This window comes from Paroedura picta, chromosome 3 (assembly GCF_049243985.1).
Source record: "Paroedura picta isolate Pp20150507F chromosome 3, Ppicta_v3.0, whole genome shotgun sequence".
Lineage (NCBI taxonomy): Eukaryota > Metazoa > Chordata > Lepidosauria > Squamata > Gekkonidae > Paroedura > Paroedura picta.
In genome coordinates this window covers 145186861-145207362 of record NC_135371.1, presented here as the reverse complement: position 1 = coordinate 145207362, position 20502 = coordinate 145186861, and the positions used below count along the sequence as shown (strand labels likewise).

General features: G+C 42.3%; 1 protein-coding gene across 3 annotated transcripts in view; it reads right to left on the bottom strand.

The window, feature by feature from the left end:
* Positions 1-9570: 9570 nt before the first annotated feature.
* The window catches only part of CACNG5 (calcium voltage-gated channel auxiliary subunit gamma 5), a 44469-nt gene continuing 33537 nt past the window's right edge, over positions 9571-20502 (bottom strand). For 2 of the 3 annotated variants that reach the window (XM_077328392.1, XM_077328393.1), the window contains 3 exons: positions 17313-17453; positions 16031-16176; positions 9571-12206 (listed from right to left, as the gene is read on the bottom strand). In XM_077328392.1, the coding sequence (XP_077184507.1) occupies positions 11949-12206; positions 16031-16176; positions 17313-17453 (545 nt within the window). In that variant the 3' untranslated portion in view covers positions 9571-11948. The remainder of the gene's footprint in view (positions 12207-16030; positions 16177-17312; positions 17454-20502) is intronic. The other variant, XM_077328394.1, reaches the window with a different exon arrangement.

Genomic DNA, 20502 nt, shown 5'->3' with positions numbered 1-20502 from the left:
TAAACATTAGATTTGTTTTGGTCATAATCATAATAATCATCCCCAAAGAAAATTGTCATAATCATCCCCAAAGAAAATTGTTAACAAAAGGAGAAATAAATAAATACCAATAAAATAAAACTACAAAATTTAAAAACATAAAAATGTCAAGCAGCTATGGTGACCCAACTATGTGAACAGCATAGAAATAAGATGCGTCTCTTGTGGGGATTATGGTACACCCCAATAGAACCCTAAGTAATAGCATCTTACAGTAATAGCATCTGAACGATTGATCCCAACATCCTCAAGCAGAATGTCTTCAAGTTTTCCTATTACACAACATTTTTGTGATGAGTGGAGATAGGGAACATGCCAAGTTATTCACCTTCAAATGGCCCTTAGAAAAATACCAATCTATGAGGGACACAGTGTTGGTGCATATCTCTCTTATCATAGGGTTGACATAGATGGTTCCTTTCAAAGCATATATTTACATTTCAAAACATATTTTTAGAAAATGAAATACAAAACTATTGCTGTAATTTTCCTGCTTTCCTGATATCTGGATCAGTTTCAAGGCTTTGGTCTTAACCTTTAAGGCTTCACGCGGGCTGGGACCCACATACCTGAGGGACCACCTATCGCCCTATGGCCCCCGCAGGGCCTTGTGCTCTGCGGGCGAAAACGTGATGTCGTTCCCGGCCCTAGGGAAGCGCGCCTACCCTCTACCAGGGCCAGGGCCTTTTCGGTCCTGGCCCCCACCTGGTGGAATGAGCTCCTGGGTGAGCTGCGGGCCCTGCGGATTCTTTCGGCGTTCCGCAGGGCCTGCAAAACGGAGCTCTTCCGCCAGGTCCATGGTTGAGGCTGGGGTCGGCGAGGTACACTAATGGCTCCCCCCAGGGCTTCTTGTACATCATTGACCTCCTTCTTCTCCGCCCCCCCCCATTAGCAGTGGGGGTAGGAAGGGGATCTTTTTTTTTGCTGCTGCCATGTTATGATGGATTTTAAGTCTTTTAATGGGAGTTTTAATGGGGGGTTTTAAGATATTGTGACCCGCCACGAGCCGCTTAGGAAGTGGCAGGGAATAAATTGAAAAATAAATAAAAATAAATAAATCTGTCTGATCTGTACTAATTTCTCATGCTGATTGAGAAATTATGCTTGCAATGCACTGAACTATGTGGTACCCTTTTATTTTAGTCCAGACATTAAAAGCTGTATTAGCTTCATTATGTGGACCACTCAATAAATTAGAACCTGTAAAGGCTGGCAGGATGTCTTGAGGATGGAAGGCCCATCATCACACAACAATTGTTGTGAGTGGGAAGAGGAAGACCCAGTACCTTAGTAGAGCTTCCCCCCCCCCCCAAGTTTTTTCTGTGTTGGTCACATTTGGAATTCTGACACAGGGCGGTATGAGCAACCACAAAATGGCTACTACAGGAAGTGGGGCCAACTACAGAATGGCTTTCATGGAAGGCAGAGCCACAGATGTACACAGGCACACAAGAAGCCAAAGAAGAGTGGGAAAGAAAAGTGTGTGAGAGAACAGATATAACACTGCATTGGCAGCTGCTGCTACATCATTTGAATCTGCTAAGCCAATAAATCTCCAGTGGCCAATTGGAAGTCCTGCTGATCAAGAGCCTCACTTGGACTCACACTCATTCTAAAAATACTTGGTGGGCACAAGGAACATTTTTGGCAAGCATTGTGGTATCCACGGGCACCATTTTGGAGACCCCTACCTCAGTGGTTCACCTCCATTGAACAACTTTCTTGATTGATTCTTAAGTTCCTAGTAAGGGGAAGCCTCTTGTGTCGCAGAGTGGTAAGGCAGCAACATGCTGTCTGAAGCTGTCCGTCCATGAGTCTGGGAGTTTGATCCCAGCAGTCGGCTCAAGGTTGACTCAGCCTTCCATCCTTCCGAGGTCGGTAAAATAAGTACCCAGCTTGCTGGGGGGTAAATGGTAATGACTGGGGAAGGCACTGGCAAACCACCCCATTGAGTCTGTCATGAAAACGGTAGAGGGCGTCACCCCAAGGGTCAGACATGACCCTGTGCTTGCACAAGGGGATACCTTTACCTTTACGGGGAAGCAATGAGCTGTGCTTTTTCCAGGCACTGATTTGGGTTTGATATAGTTTCAGCTACATTAATCAGCTATATTATAACAAATCAAATCCTGTGTGTGTGTGTGTGTGTGTGTGTGTGTGCATGGTTGTGGCTTTGCTTTCAGGAGACCAGAAGAGAAGCTTGGGGCCTTGGAATCCCATAGAAATAATAATAAGGACAGTGGCAACAGTTGACTCCCACCTGACAAAGGCTATTAGCTACTCCTTAGATTTGGCCATCCAACTAAGTATGCTTGCAGAAATGGAAACTTAGAAATTTATTCACTATAGAGCAGTGGACTAACCACCCACTGGGCTTGGGAGGTTCTAAACAGCTAACCTTTATTTGAATAACTTTATAACAGGTGAAGGTTTCTGCAAGTCTGGTGTGGTAGGACCAGCTAGGCAGCAGCCAACCCAACCTCTACCAAGTGCTTCTCAGCAGGCAATAGGGTTGCCAGGTCCCCCTGGTCACTGGAAGGGTATGTCGTGGTATGGTGGCCAGGTGCAGGTTGGGGAAATCATGGAAATTTGAGAATAAGGCCTGGGGAGGACAAGGACCTCAGTGGGGTACAATGCCATCAGTCCACACTCCAAAGTATTCATTTTTTCCAAGGAAACTAATCTCTCTCATCTGGAAAGGAGTTGTAATTCTGCTACCCAAACTGGACCCAGAGAAGGAGAAATTAGCTTTAAAAAGGAATAATGTAAAACCTTTGTAACTTCTGTATGCTAGGATAGAACTCAAAATAAAATTACAAAGAAAGTGAGAATTACTGTAAACACAATTTTATTGTATACAAATGAAATAAAATGAATAGAAATGTAAAGAGGTACCAGGTACCTGAGAACTCATTCTCTAAGTAACCACACGTGCACACACATACATGGCCTAGTGCAATAAAGTTTTACTTGACTACACCAAAGAGGGCACGCTTATAAAAGATAGGATGGAGGGAATTGGGGTGTTTTAGTGAAGGGACATATGACCCGAAATCCTGGGCTTGAAGTCTGAAGAGTTCCAGGGGCAAACAGAGCTCGGTAGAGCAAGGAGCCAACGAGGCAAAGAGCAATAGTCTGCACAGTGCAGCAGGAGTTCACATCAGGAAACCAGAGTTCTGACCAGCAGAGATGTGGACCAGGGGTCTGAGGAACAATTTGCTACGGCATGGGGCTTCTCTTTTATGGACAGAACATCCCTGGGGTAGATGGGATGTGGACAATCCTGACTTTGGATTGGGACAAGATCAAATGTTTCTCACTGGCTGGTTTAAAATTAAAAAGCAGCTGAGACTTACTGTGGCTGCTCGTTGATGCCTGGGGAGGGATGGCTGGAGGTGGACGCAACCACCCCAGGAGCCTGTGGGATGGGTGCGCTGCCAGCACACAGCACATACACATCAGGGCGAGACAGGACCCGCAGTGCCTATAAAAGATGCCACGTGCGCAGGTCCTGGACTTCTTGCCCAGGACACCACAGAGAGCAGTTTCCCTACTACCCACCCACTGTTAATATGAATACAGCCTTGTTCTGTGTCTTGAGGGGTCATTTCACAGTCAATAATTTGTCACAGCTGTGGGATTGCATGGGATGGAGCGTGTTGCACTCCCTGAGGTTTGGGCCTCCCTATGAGGTGGCATGTAAACGAGCAAGGCTGATCCTGCTGGGGCTCGTTTGCCAGGTGGCCAGGGGATAGCCCAATGAGGTCGGCATCAGTTGGCTTCCCCACATAGGTCGCTTCCTGTAGGGCAGATTTCAGAAGGCAAGGGAATCTGCTCTCCCGGCTGGGAATGGTGTGGATCCCCAGGGCATCGCTGGACTCTGTGGGTTTGTGGTACAGTCCACTGACTGCTAGGTTAGGCTCCCTCTCCCATGCTGCGCCAACCCTCCCATGGGGAGGTAATAAAGCTTTGGCCATGTTTATACCCAACACTGTTGTGTCGTTTCTTATTCCAGCCTAAATGCCCTCTTGCAAGTCAACTGCTGTTAAACTCTGGCAGGAAGAAGTAGGGAAAATACCCCTATTGTAAGCCAAATCTGCACAGGTACAAATAGCAACATGATTAACATACTTTAGGCAGAAGTGAGCCAGATCTACATTGACAGAAAAGTTTGGTATCTGAAGAAATGAGCAGTGACTCATGAAAACTCGCACCCTGCCACAATATGAAGGACATTAAATGAAACAGAAAATCTTATATTCTAATTGCGAAGCTGGCCAAATCTTTGAATACTGTGAACAGGTAAGATAGATCTTTTTACAAACATGAAAAAGGGTCCCAGATTTGCAAACAAGTTGAAATCTCTCTCCCAAATTGTGGAATTTCAAAAATCCAAAAATGATAAGGGGAGTTCTTGTAGCTTTAAGCAATGGATTACTTCAGTGGCTATCACTAGGCAACCACAGCAGCCCGAGGCTGGGTTTCAGTGAGTAAAATCCAGGGGGAAGAGGCAGGACCCTTTCTGGGCCTATTTTGGCCTTTGAGGAAGGACTCATTGGGGCCAAGCCACAGGATTGACAGCTCTAGGTTAAGACATTCTTGAAGATTTTGTTGTGGCATCTGAGGAGGGCAAGGTTGGGGATTGGAGAGGGCTTTAGGGCAGAATTTGTTTACATAATTCTGTAAAGTGCCAGGTATATTGATGATTCATTAGAAATAATAACATAGAAAGGACAGTAACAATACAAAGGGCCTGTGTGACATATTAGATTGGGGAAGGGGCAGTCTTCAGCCAGACATTGTTTTATTTTTAGGCATTTTTATGTTGCATTTCTACATTTCCTTGGTTTACAAAACAGGCTCTCCCTACTGCTATTCCAATAATGTGTACCCATCAGGAAAAAAATGAATGAAAACTATTTTTTTCTATATTAGGAAGCAATAAGTGGAGGCTCTTCAAAGAAAAATTATATTCTTCTGTTTAAAATAGAATATCTATGGAAGTAAAGTTATTTGTTAGAATGCAATGTGTAAGGAAGAAATTTTAAACCTGTAAAATGTCATGTCTCTTTGGCACAGGTAGGGGGTGCTATAAAACAAGTACTAGAAAAGCTACTTCCACAAGATTCTCTGAGGAAAAAACATTCAAAGGAACGAAAATGGATTCCCCCCCCTTTTTTTAAACCCATTGTGTTGTTTAATATAATTGATTTTCTTCAATTGCCTTCACAGTTCACTGGCCCACTTTCCACTTCAGACTTTCCTAACACATAGATAATAAGGAAATATAAGGATGAAATTTAAGTGTTTTCTTTCTTCATGTGTATGTGTGGAAAACATTTTGTGTCTTTTTCAGGTTGCTATTTTGTTATCAGTGGTGTAGTCAGGCATTTATTATAACTGTATTATGTGCAACAAATTACTTCAGTTAAATCAGCAAGAGCTGAAAATGCCCTAGTCATATTTTTAAAACTTTTTACATGAAATGCTGCTCAGCAAATGCCTTTATATATATTTGTATGTGTATGTGTTTATTGTATGGAATGCTGGTAGGCAACCACAACAGGCCAGGTTTCTGTCAGTAAAATGTAGAGAGAGGGGAGAGAAATGAACTTAACTCTCCCAAGTGGAGAAAAGGAAGAGGATGATGGCCCCAGAAATGGGCTAATGCCATGAACAGCTTAAAGACAGTAAAAATTTAATATACTATTTGCTGTTCTGTCTCCAGGCACAGCAATGGAATTATATATTGCTTTTGCACCAGAGGACTACATTCAGATATTTGAAGTTGGTGACTTGTACACATTGGTACACATTGGCCATTAAAAGTACCATCAGCTCCAAGTGGGCTGCTGACTCCCCCCCAAAGGCCAGAAGGGTTCCTGTGTCAGAAGGGCTGAGCCTGACTTTTCCAAGCCCCATACAAGGTAGTGGAGGCAATGCCCAGCCTGCCTGAGGCAAGGTGGAAGAGATGGAACCTGGCCTGCTGAAAACCTGTATGAGAGGAGACAAGGGAGATGGTGGTGTCTGGCTCAACCTACACAAACTGAGGCACTGAGCAGCATTTGGTGATGCAGATGGTGACACCTGGCTCAAACACCGGTGGCCACAAGGGCCACTATATGCTTTCACCTCTCTACCTCTCTAATGCTGAACAATATCAGGAGGGTTTGGGCCAAGGTTATCTTCATAGTGCCTCACTGGCCGAGACGTCCATGAATTTCTGAGCTGTTACAGATTTCCGAGATGGAGGTGCCAACACATGAAGATCTTCTATTTCAGGGACCCATCCAACTCCCAGACCCTAATACACATTCACACTTGTTTAAACTATGCAAACATACAAAAGAAAATAAAGAGTTGAGATGGTGCGAAGGAAGATTGCACTTCCAATGTACAAAATGTCCAATAGAGAGGTCCACATAGGAAAACAACAAAGGATGGACTAGCATGCTATGCCGGATGAGCGTCAGGTCTAAAACATCACACTGGACTGAGTCAAACATGCTGTTTTTATCCCCAAAATATATCCTGGTGCCAAGTTTGGGTGATTAGTTTCTAAGATAATGTTTGGATTTGAGACAAAGAAGTGGAGACGTTGCGAAAGAATGAACTGGGCTTTGACAAAAAAAAGCCTTAATTGACTCATTGGGAAACCTCCAGTAGTGACATAAAGAAAAGGGATTTCCTAAGGTGTTTTCTCTATTTGCATTAAGGCTTGAATGAGTGTCTTGGGCAAGATGACTCATTCCAATGGGAGGAATTAGTTATTGGTATGATGGCTATTGGGAGGGATGGGGAGAGTTAAGGAAGGGTAGAGAGGCGGGTGGATAGTGGGGAGGCCAATCAAGGGCTGGGGATCCCAGTAGTGGAAGATGGTTTAAATAAGAGGATGTGAGATATGGTAATGCTTGCCCACCCTCTAACCTTCAACCCATTCCAAGGTACAAAGGCAGTGGGGCTAGGAAGAATAACTTTTCTCCGACATTGGTATTATGCAACACCAAGTCTATAAAAAATAAGACCACTGTACTACATAATTTGTTGTGGAGCAGAATATGGACATGAGGGGGCAAAACTATCACCATCAGGGTATTAGCCTTACCTCGGTTCTCTGTCTTTCACCAGCAGGCTGAGGTGGGAAGGGAGTGGTGATACTGGTCCAAGAATCCTTTTCCTTCACTCACTATCCCAATAATTCCAGGAATTGAAAGTGTTTGCTTTGTGTGGGATGTGGAGGAAAGTCTGACCAAGTGGTTGGTGTACTGATTGCCTAATGCACCAACAGATGCCTTGCCGAATTTTTTGGAGTTGGCAATGCACTACCTTGCACTACCCCAGGCTGTTCATTCTAGAAGATTTCAATGTCCATGCAGAGAAAACCAGCTCCGATTGGTTTCCAGAATGCTTTGCAGAATCTGATGCCCTCCAGCAACTCAGCCAATGTGTTAGAAAAAGATTGGCATAGCTGTCATTCCAAGGTAATTGACAAGATGGCTTCCTGATGCATTCTCTGCTCCTGCCCAAGTCAGTCTCTTGGTATACAATGAAACTCTGTGAATGGAAAGGGGAACTGAGAAAGCTAGAGTTAGTTTGGTGGAAAAATTGTGATGAGGCATCTAGAGCACCTTAGAAGACACTCATGAATGTTTATAAAAAGGCAGTGAAGGCCACAAGAAGGGAATGTTTTGCAGCTTTTATTGTGTTTGCTAGCTCACACTTTGCACATTTGTTTAAAACAATTTGATCTCTGACATCCTTGACAGAAGGATCATTCAAAAATTTACAATTGGATATTAGCTGTAAGGCTTTTGCAAACTTTTTGTTGAGAAAGTTTTGCTGCTCCACCAAGATCTGTCTGCCAACTTTGACACAGATAGGCAACTGGAGGCCCCTTGGTTATCTCAAGGTCCTATTTTGGACCACTTCAGTCTGCTATCCTTGGCTGATGTGGACAGGACTCCTGCAGATGTCTGGCCTATCACATGCCCCCTAGACCCATGTCCTACATGGCTAGTGAAAGCTTGTGGTGAAGTGATTTGGGTCACCTCCTGGGAGATTAATTAGTCCCTAACTACAGGGACTTGCCCAGTGAGTTTGAAGGAGGCAGTGGTGAGATCATTTCTGAAAAATACCTGAGCTGGAAATACCTTCCAACCTGTGCTGCCCCACTGGGGCATGCACATTCTGAGTCCTAGTACCAACACCCTCAGCCTGACACTGAGATGAATGATCTAACACAATTCCAAAACACACCAAAGAGAACAGTCTAGAACTAGATAGGCAATAGAGAAAACATCTGAGTTCAGACTAGGGGCCTTTACCATATGAGCCATCCAGTGGGTGTTCAGGAGGGAAGCAGGAGGAACAGCTGAAGATGGGGTGTAAAAAAAGGTCCTTGTGGGTTCCAGCTTGTTGCATACTAATAACCAGTACAATAACTGAAGGTGAATCAATTACTTTGCTTTGCTGTAGGTAGCAAAGCATACAGTTAAATATACATCTTCTATAGGCAAATGCGGCAGAAAAAGCTCTCCCCACACACACCCTGGAGCAATTTAATGGCAATGTACCCATGTGAGATTTTTCATGGTTGCCGTCATTTACAATGTCTTGTATGCATATGGAGCATTAACATCCCAGGGATCCATGTTCTGGTTGGGTGATACACTGTCATGCTACATCCACAATTTTTTCTTACCCAGCATAACCTTTAATCTGGGCATTTTTGTTCACTTTATTCTCATATCCTTCCTCCCACCCAAGTGAAAGAATCCTGAAAAAAAAAAACAAGTCACAGTACTTCTACTTGTTGACCTGCACTTCTGGCTTTATCTCCTGCAGCTGCACTCATCACTAGGAACTGGAAAGTAGAGAATATTTCCTTAGTAAAACATTGTTGTAAAACTTTCCTAGTAACACATTGTTGAAGATTTCTGGTCTTGATAGTTACATATGGGCCAGGCCAGTGGTAAAAGACACACACATTCCTTAGATATGTAAAACCTTATCCTTAGGATCAAACCAATGGTGAAATGTAGGCTCAAATTCAACAAAGATGGCAGTGACAAATGTTGATGTCATGATGCTCCCATTAAGAACATAAGAGTCATGAGAGATCAGGCTTCTCTAGTCCACCATTCTGTTCACAATGACCAACCAGGTACCTCTAGGAAGCCTACAAACAGGATGGTGGCAAGATCATCCTGCATCATCCACAAACTGGAACACTGAAACATCCTGTGCTACCCAGCAACTGATCTAAAGAGGGATACTACCTCTGGTACTGGGGGAGTAGATATCCATCATGATTTCATTGATAGCCTAGTCTTCCATGAATTTGCCCATGCCTTTTTTAAAGCCTTCCAAATTGGCAGCCATAACTACTAATGGGCTACAGGTGTAAACTTTGGTGAACCCTTGAAACTGGGAGTTGAATACCTGTTAGCTGGGGCCAGAAACCTCAGAGATTAACAATTGGAAGCATTTTCTCAGACAGGCGGGATTCAAAAATTTCTTGCTGAGACACTGTTTTAACCATTAAGTACTTTTCTACTTTAATTATTGAACATTCTTAAAAATTGTCTTAATACATACTTAATTCATAACCATATACATTGTCTTTCAAAGAAGGAATAATTTCAAAGAGAAAATACAAAACAGAATATTTACATATTTTAGAATATACAAAACTAGGTTCTGGTTTAAAAAAAAACTCTGAATGAACATAGCCTGAAGTTAGATGGAGCCTCAATAGCACCTGTTTGTTCAGTTGGAATGACAGTAATTTTCTTTGAGTACAACACTAAGGTGAAATAACGATGCAGCTTGAACTGTTGTATCATATTGTTTAAGGAACAGCAAGAGCAGGCCCTTCAACAACTGAACTGTTACATAAAGAAAGGCAAAGAGAAACTCCAGATCCAGAGTAGAGAGAAGAAAGTGGTACAAGTCAATTGCTTTCCTAGAAGCTCTGTTAAAAAAAGAACTGGAAACAGTCTACTTCTCATGGCTACTTACACATCACCACTTTGGTCCATAGTACATGCACCAAAGTACATCTCTTGCTCCATGGAGAGCTACATGTGCAACGAATTATGCAGCCAGCTAAAATTTTTACAGCTAAAATCCTAAGTGGCTATTCAGAGGAAGAGTCTTGCTTCAGTTCCACTGCTGACTCCCCTACATCCAAATGTGATAAGGATTTTAGCTTATTAAAAAGGATTTATGGAGTTTTCATGTGTTATGTTGGATTGGAGTGCCAGTAGTTTTGTATTTTAGATGTAGCAAAAGAGTACAAACTGCTGGAAAACTAGAATTCTGATAGTGAATCAGACAGGAGGAATATATCTCATTAGTGCACACTAGCTACCACTACAAAGTGAGAAAGTAAGTGCTCCTGTTATATGCATAACTGGGAAGGAAAGCAGGTACAGATATGAACATCTGCACAAGATTCCATATATTCAATGAGAAGAGAAGTCCTTGCTGCTAGGGAGTGAGGAGTTCTTTATATTTAACAGATATGCTGAAAGATTTATTTTTGACTTCAACACATTTCGATTTCAAAGGAGTTTTTACTTATCTACACTAGAACTGTTCTGAGCGATGAAAGATCAGCTTGATAATCTGTACATTTGATGCACTTCTTTGAACAATCCAGTAATCCTTACCACTGATAATATACACACAATACAATGTATAGATATGAATGTTTCTGTTCTGTATACTTTATTCACAAAAAGAGACTGCTGAATAAATCCTCCAGAGCTCAAGCAGATTCATTATCATTGATTCCACAAAGATAGTATATAGCAAAATAAATGAAAATGACTTATTTGATTTAAGACAAAGGACTTGATTCTCAAAGGACATAAATAGTCATACCAGGTTCCATCATCTATAAGTAGATGATCTCCTGCTATTACAACTAATTTCCAGGCAACAGAGATTGGTTCATCTGGAGGAAATGGCCACTTTGGAAATTTTACTCTATGGCATTATGTCCCAAATCCCACCCTCCTTAGGCTCCACCCTCAAAACCTCCTGGTATTTTCCAAACCAGAGATGGCTGCCCTTGCTATAAAATTGAATTAAGCAATTGAGATGCTGATCTGTATATGATTAGCCTAACAAACTCTGCTATTCTTGTTTTTCTTGTTTCTTATGCAAAACTGATGCCATTTTTGGTCAGCTAACAAAAGGTAAACTGTGTTACATCAGCAAAACATCAGGCACTTTATTTCAGGATGCTCCACTTTTAATACCAAAGAGATGACCCTAAATGGGAAGCAGCCAAATTGGAATGAGATTAGAAAGGGGAATGCTAGTCAGGGTTATGCACCTGGCTCCAACAAAAAAAACAAAACACAATCTTATTTCACATAGCTAAGAGCAACTTATTATTTATGTATGTTCCATTGTGATATATCCCCAAGCATATCTAAGTAGCCATCTTTTAAAAACAAAATGCCATACACTAGTGCAATCACAAGATTTACTCCTTACTGCTTAATATTTAGTTACTATTTACTCTTTTATTTTGATAATATTTCACAAATAAAACTACACAATTTCTGAACCTTAGATTTTTTTAAAAATAAGATTCCTTGCTTTCCTTCCTGATGATGTCCTTCTGGTTTCAAGCTCTCTTGGGTATTATTCTATGTCTTTTCCACACCTGTGATTTCTCTCTGGCTCCAAGAGATCTGGGCATATGGAACAGCTTCAGGATCAAAACAGCAGCTGTAGTTTAACTGGATAATCATATATCATTACAGAAGGGGAGAATACTAGACATGGGAGGGGGGCTGTCCTGGCAAAGTGTCCTTTTTAAAATACAGACTCAGGACATTATAACCTCCACATGCTTTTCATTCACCCGCAAAGTGAGGATATATACTTGCCATTCAGCATGGAGAGGATGACATCTGATCATAATCTGGACATTTAAGTAGAGCAGGGTAATTACTGTTCATCTGAAGGGAAGCATCACTGGAGATGTCAGAAGGACTGCGCCCACGTACCCATGCATCTGGGTGGAGGAACTGGCCAGAGTAGTCAGAGCAGTTGCTAAGCCGTGGGTGGTAGAAGCCTGGATGAGGCCTATATCTCTCTTCAGCTGTATATCTCTTCATGAACAGGTAGACAGACATGACACCTGCACTCTGAAGCAGGGGAGGGGAGAACAAAAGCTATGGTTACTGTTGCTTGAGGGTACTTGAATGGCCAGCCACTGAATGAACAGCCCACTGTAGACATTGTGTAAAACCATGGCTTATTTAACGATGTTATAGGTAGTGTGATCACCTGATAGTGATCACTCTGCTCACTGTTTTCTGTTACAGTTATGGCTGCCAACATTCAGCTGGGGCCTGGAGGGTGGACTCTATGGCCTTATATTTCACCGAGGTCCCTCACTGTACCCTGCCCCCCCTCCCAATCACCACTCCCAATCATCAGGAATTGCCCTGCCCACAGTTGGCAACCTTAATCTGCAGGGAAAATAAAGGGAAAGGGAAAGTAGTGAAACCATTGTCATAGCAGTTGTAATGGTTGTTGGTGTTTCACAAAGAAATTGACATAAACCATGGTTTCACTTTTATCTCTCAGTGGGGACCCAAATAGTCCAGTCAGTCAATTATAACTCTCACTATCCTTACTCTCTTTATGTAGGAAATGTATTTGATGTCTCTCCAGAGAATCCATCTGAGGTGCCTTACAAATCAAAACAAAAACCTAAAATGTTAAAATGGTTTTTTTTAAACAGCATTAAAAACCAAGCTTCAGCTGAAAAAAATAAAACACTGGACTGCTTAAAATTAATTTGACAATTTTCAGGCTACAGCATGAGAGAAAGAAGTCATTCAAGTCTGTTAGCTCCAAAACATTTAAAGCTCTAAAGTTTGAATTGTGACTGAAAACAAAAAGCCAGCTAGTGCAGATTTTTCAGCACTGGAGTATCAAGACACTGTTACTCTTATGCTGGGGAGCATATGTATGCTCTTTCTTTGAGGCTGAGATCCTGGTTTTGATTGCAAGACTGTTGGGAAATTTCAAAAGGAGAAGTTTGGTATTATGAACACTAGTGAAATGTGATCCACTTCCAGCTTTAGACTGTTGTAAGAATCACCTTGATCCTAAAAAGCTGTAGTGGCTCAGGTAGGCCTAACAAGGACATATATTTTATGTCTAGTAAAATCAGGTGGCTCTAATCTGCTAGCCAAGAACCTTGCTCCTCTACCACCACCACCACCACCCTCCTCCAAATACTGGATATTGCCAAAGCACCAACAATTGAACGGATCATAGTATACTATGCAGAGAAATAGGGACTATAGGGTTCTCCCCCCTCCTTCTCCTACCAGCATTCAAATGAGTCTGTATAGTACTTCTGAAAAGTACTTCTTCATATCAGTTATGAAATCTAGTGTCATTGGATGCAGTGATGTCCATGAGCACAGATGACATGATTAGTTACTAGCTATGATGAACCAGAAGCATAGATACCAGTGTTAGAAGGCAACAACAGGGGAAGGTGCTCTTTGTTGTCCCTCCAGGGCAGCTGGCTGGCTACTGACTTCATGGATCACCTCTTATATAGAGAGTATAACTGTGCCAAAAAGGAGTTGGCAGGAACCACTGTTTCAATAGTGCTAATGGGAACTTCTCTCCCAGGATTAATATTATACAGGAACAAGAAGACCTCTATCCCCCGCCATTAGGCACCACACCTAGTTTACTATCGCATATTTGGCATAGAGATTCATAGGATAAAGGCAGAAGTTTTCAATATTATATTATTTACTCTACCAATTTGTTGTTGTTGTTGTTCTTCAACCGAGACTTCATATCCCCATTTTGTGGTTCTGCTTGTAACATCAAAATAGTTAATACTCTCCAGCCTCCACCATTTAAATGAGCCGGAAAGGCTAAATCAATTTGGCTCAAATCCCCAGCAAATACGAACTGAATAATGTAAAAGTGTTCTGAATCTGCCATAGAAGGAAACAAAAGAAGGGACCGCCTACCGCCCTATGCCCCTCGCAGGGCCTTGCGCTCTACGGGTGAAAATCTATTGGTCGTTCCCGGCCCTAGGGAAGCACGCCTGGCCTCGACCAGGGCCAGGGCCTTTTCGGTCCTGGCCCCGACCTGGTGGAATGAGCTCCCGGGAGAGCTGCGGGCCCTGAGGGATCTTTCAACGTTCCGCAGGGCCTGCAAGACGGAGCTCTTCCGCCAGGTTTATGGTTGAGGCCGGGGCTGATAATAGATCTATGCCCCCCCAGGGACTCGGGTTCCGGACTCGAAGCAAAACATCATCAGGACCTCCTCTCTACCCGCTAGTAGTGGGAGGGAGGGAGGGGAAGTTGAGCTGCCGTTCTTGCCGTGCCTGTAATATTGGCAATGTTATTATTGTTTTTATGGGGTTTTAATGGGGATTTGTGATATTGTTACCCGCCACGAGCTGCAAGGGAGTGGCAGGATATAAATCTAATAAATCTAATAAATCTAATAAATCTAATAAATCTAATAAATCTAATAAATCTAATAATAATAATAATAATAAATGCAATATTCTAAAAAATATTTGGATTTATCTATTTAAGCATTCTCTATAGAGTCTCTCATGTAACAAAAAATAAGATAAAAGTAGCTTGATGTAAATGCTTCTGGTAAATACTTTAAAAAGTTAACATTTAAAAAAAAACTTAAAATCTACTTCATACCATGGGATGCCATCATATAGCTTTCCAGTGAAACGGGCAGACTGCAAGAGTTTGCTAAATGCTACTTTGTTATTGAAACAGAATCTTGAGAAGTAATGCATTTGGAAAAGGGAAATAAAGCAATCCACCCTATCTAATCCAGTTCTTAATTAAATACAAAAAGGTGAAGCGGGGGCTGTTATTTGTATTAGAAACAAATGCAGGCTGAAAAGGTGGTAATCAAATACAATAATATAAGGGGAGTTACTCATCCAGCTTTGGATACAGTGAATCTATCACTAGTCAATTAAATGAAGAACCTGGGGGTATTACTGAACCTTCTCCATTGATGGAGAAACAGATGAATTGTGTTGCCAAATGCTTTCTTAACAGTTGGCTTGCAAACTGATTGCCTGTTTTGAGTCCAACTTCTGTAATCTCAAACCTAGATTACAACTAGGATAGATTCAAATGAGTAGCCGTGTTGGTCTGAAGTAGGACAGAACTGATTTTTGCTATATATTCCCTGTCATGTAAGAAGATCATAGTCTGACGAAGGGTGCTTGCACTCAAAAGCTCACGCCTTGAATAAATCTTTGTTGGTCTTAAAGGTGCTACTGGACTCTGATTTGACTAGATTACAACTGAGTGCTGTTCATTGATAACCTTAAAGACAAAACAGTTTTAGAGTATTTGCATTGGCTGCCTGTTAGCTTCTGGGATCAATTTAAGTGCTGGTTTTGAGACTTAAATACCTGTGTGGCCTGAGCCCATACTACAGGAAAGACTGCCTCTCCCTACACGAGCCTACTTGTCAACTATGTGAACTGCATCAACTCATTTCCCACCTCTTGCTGACTTCCCACAGGAGAGTGATGACTGTCATGGCCTGTTCCAAAGTATTTGTTGCTAAGCTATGGAACAGAGTTCCAGTGGAAGTCCAAACGGTACTTCCTCTTTCCATTTGTTACAGTTGTAATAAAATTAAGTATTTTAAAACTGCTTTTAATTTAACATAATTCAGCTGGCTGTGTTTATAGTTCTCGGGTTTATTCATTTTTGACTGTTGGCATTTTAGGGATACAGTCCGAAGTGGTCTGTCTTATGATAAATTGAATATCTGTTTTTGTAAACAGCACTGAGTCACCACACCAAGGAAAATGGGCACTGAGACATTTTAATAAACCTAAATACTTGAATGAAATAATGTTGGGCTCATAGACTCATCTTCTGGACTACAAACATTTCTTGTAGCCAATTTAAGTGAGCTCATAACCAAGACCTACCTCTGTCAGGAGAAAAGAGATAGCAGAAAAAGCAAATGACCACCCATATCTGTAAGTGAAGTATGTCTCAGAATCTTTGGTTCTATTGAGAATTTCATCGTTAATGCTGGAGATGTAGAGTACAAGCCCCACAACTAGAGATAAACCTGGAGATGCAAGAACACAAGACGGAGAAGTGTACTTTTATACAGACCAGTATAACACAGTCCTTCAACATCCTGAATGTCCTGTCTTACTGAGAGTTGAGAGTTACTGCAGCTGAGAGTTGCAGCAGAACCCACCTTCCTGAGTCTCCACCCCAAATTTCCAGATTTTTCTCCAACTCAGAGCTGGTGACCCTACTAGCAATATATGTGGATGAGTAACATGCATGTATATCTTTAAACATGGTGCGGAGGTTAGAATGGCAGGCTGGGGATACCAACCTGGGTTGGTATCACTATTCTGCCATGGCAACTCACTGGATGAGTTGCCACTGGTATCACACTGTTATAGCCTGACCTTTATGACAGGCTTGTTGTGAAGAAGATACTATGGGGGGGGGGAGACAGACAATATTGTAAGCTACTCTGGGTCCCTACTGGGAGAAAAATAAACAAAGGCTCTGCGAAAATGTACTATTTTTATATTCAGAAGCAAAGTAATTTCTGATAGCAGCTCTTAGATGTGTTATCAACATTATTCCTTTGGACATACACTTACATTATGCATACTGGGTATCAGTCCTCCCCATCAGACTTGATCCAACCCTGACACTGGGAAGCACCACGTACAAAAGCATGAACATCTCATCAATTTAAGCCAATCTTATTATTTCAGCTGGAGGGAGCTGATTTTGTAACATTTTGTAACTTTCAGTTCAGAGGTTTATGCAAAATCAGGGCATAGTATTTCACTGAAGCCCACTGAGGAAAGTAAAAATCTATTACCCACGAGCGTTCTGAATTATTGTAGACACGTGAGGGCATTTTTGTGTCTCCTGGATACACACTGGTCTCCTTTCCATTCATTACTAAAGCACAAAGAGAAGCTGCTTTGGCCTCCATGCAAATGGGTGCCATTTTAATACCTTAAAACTGCCCCACAGGCCACTATTGCAGAAGGAGGTTACATATCATTTTTGCAATAAAGCCAATGGTCAGATAATTTCAGGATGAATCCTTCAAATATAAGGACTATGTAAAGTTTAGGAAGGTCCTGGAATGCCATTATTTTTCTTACATATGAATATGGGAATTTAAATATGCACTAATACCACTGAGTCTACCATGTTAAAACTTACCAGACAGAATGAAAAAGATTCCAGACACAAAAGCCAGAATGGTTCTATGGGGACGAATGTGTCCAATATTGCTCAGAATGAATCCAATAAACATGAAGAAGAGACTGACTAATGGGAAGGGAGTGGCAGAACGAACCATCTCTGTAAATGGTAATAAGAGCACACAGAATGGAAAAGTGTTAAATGATATGAACATCATGAATAGGAAAATATGTTCTTTACTCGTAATTCACAAGCTGCCACCCCATCAATTGTGCGCATCTCATTTTTGTTACCCAGATGTAGAACTCTGTACTTATCCTTGTTGAATTGCATCGTATTCATATCGGCCCACTTTTCAGCTTTCAGTGAATTCTATATCTTCAGGGGTATTCAATACTCCTCCCAATTAGGTACTGGCTGCAAATTTAACGAGTGGTCTCTCTTCATCCCCTAATCCAGATCACTGATAAAATTGTTGAAATGTACTAGGTCCTGAACTGAGCCATGTGGCACCACACTAGACAACAACTACCAAACAGTTTAAATGCTACTGACAATTACTCTCCGGATGAAATTTTGCAACCAGTCCCGTATCCACCTAACTACCCTACAGTCCAATCTGCAGTCATTCAGTTTACCCATCAGAACATCATGGTGAACCCTTTCAAAAACTTTACTGAAATAAAATGCTGATAGCCTTCCCATATTCCTGTAAGCCTGTCACTTAATCACAGAAGGAAACAAAGTTGATATAGCAAGACCTGTGGGGGACAAATCCATGCTAACTTCCCTGGATTGCAAAGTTGTCCTCCGAATGCTCACAAATTGACTCCTGTAAAATCTACTCCAGTATCTTCCCTGGGACAGAGGTCAGACTGACTGGCTAGTAGTTCACCCTTTCTCCCTTTTTTTGAAGATTGGGATAGCACTTGCCCTCCTCCAGTCTTGTAGCATATCACTTGTCTTCAAAGAGTTCTTGAGGATGATAGACAAAGGCTCTGCAAGCTCTCTAGAAAGTTTTTTGAGCACTCTTGAAGGCACACCACCTGGCCCAGGGGATCTGAACTCATCCAATGCATCCAGGTGCCTCTCATCAACCTGTCCATATCAACCAGCAATCCAGATGATGTGCCTTGCTTATTAGAACCTCTAGATGAGTTTGTTCTCTTTTTCAGGGCAAAAACTGAGCCTGGCCAGGTGCTGGTATTTGGTTGCAGCAACCTACTCGGTTCTTTCAAACAACCAAAGCCAAGGGAAATGCAAAGTTATTTCCATTCCAAAGTTCAGGGTTTCCAGAGGTCAGGCAAACATGGTAGTCTGGTCCAAAAAGTTAAGATTTTCAAGCAGAAAGGTTTCAGGGTATAGCTTACATTGCAACCATACCCCACAACATACCTTGAGAGGTTTTATAGTTTTTATAGTTTTATACTCAATCCTGTGACTCAATCATCACTCACAGCTGATATCTAGCCATAAGAAAAGCACTTCTTTTAGTCTGCAGCTCTGCTCTAAGTCTGTGCTTTTGCCTCTCTAATGATGCAGGTGATCCTAGAGGGCTGGAAACAGATAGTTGGATTTCATCTGCAGGATCAGAGCTCAGGGGTATAGGTGACTCTGTACAAGCTCTCAGCTGTAAGTCTTGGCATGCTTGTACCTCATTCTCTTATTTGTCACTTTCTGCTGCCTCTGGTCTGGCTATGCTGACCCCTTCTGCCTCTGAAGAATCCTCAGCTGACCCATGACACTGAGCCAAAATAAGCACTGCTTTCTGCTTTCTCTCTGTCCTCTGTCAGAGTTTTTCCATTTTCACTCAACAGTGAGCCTATTGCCTCCTTTACCTTGTGTTTGCTTCTCATAGTTGAAGAAGCTTTCTCATCTCCCTTGCTGGCCTCAGCTCGTGCTGAGCTTTGGCTTCTCTGATGTCTGATCTACAGTGTCTATCAACCCTCAGATAATCTTCTTAAGAAATATTTACTTTCCTCCATTTCTTGAACACTTCCTCCTTCTTTTTAAACTCTGTTCATCCACATTATCTTCTTGGCACCTCTACCATGTTTCTGTATTGTTGGAACGGTGATGGCTTGAGCTTAGAATAATTGAATCATAGAGTTGGAAGGGACCTTCTGGGTCATCTAGTCCAACCCCCTGCATTATGCAGGATACTCACAACCCTATTGCTCATCCACTGTAACTTGCCACCCCCTTGGACCACAGAATCAGCCTCTCTATCAGATGGCCAGCCTCTGTTTAAAAATTTCCAAAGATGAAGAACCTACCAGCTTGAAAGAGCTCGTTTTAGGTGAACCTAAAACTTGCTCCTTTCCCTTCCAGCATTGTCTACCATGGAATGGCTCTCATCATTCCTGAGTTCATTAAAGTCTACCTTACTAAAATCTTACATACATGTCTGACTACGAACTTCCTTCACGCACACACCCTCCAAGGCATTTTAGGAGGAAATGGTAACTTCCCCCTAAGCTCCCTACCACTTTCACCTCAGCTACCAATTCTTGCCTGTTGGTTCACATTGAGTATGGCTGAGCTCCTTATAACTTCCTCCACCATCTGAAAAAGGGGGTTGTCAGCCAGGCAGGTCAGGAAGTTATAAGTTATATCCCTTCAGGTTTAGGATTAAATATTAATCCGTTGAGCCATTATAAATCTTCCCTGTCGACCATCTTCAGCCACATGTTTCATTTGTCGCCAACTACTAGAAATGTTGGAGGGAAAATTCTATAAATTTGCACTGCCATTTTATCGTTTTATTATTATTACTAGATATTAAGCCCGCTGTGGCCAAAATACAGCGGGCCCTAGCATGATGGGTGGGTGGAGGGATGGGCCGAAGGAAGGAGGAAAAGGAGAAAGAGAAACAGAAAGGCAGAAAGAAAGGGAGGAAGATAGATACAGAAGAAGAGGCAGAGAAACAGGTAGCCAGAAAGAGGCAGATGGAAGAGAGGGAGGAAGGGAGAAAGGAAAAAACAAAGTGAATGCTGGGAGGAAGGGAAGGAAAGGGCAAAGGGAATGCTGGGAGGAAGGAAAGGGCAAAGGGAATGCTGGGAGGAAGGGAGGAACAGAGGAAGGTAGGTGGCCTTGGGACCTTCTGCTGGGCCCAGGGGCAGGCTCGGCTGCTCCAGGGCCCAGCAAAAGGCTCGGGGAGGTGGCGGCAGGCTTTGAGGCCTACTGCCGGGCCGAGGAGCAGTCTCAG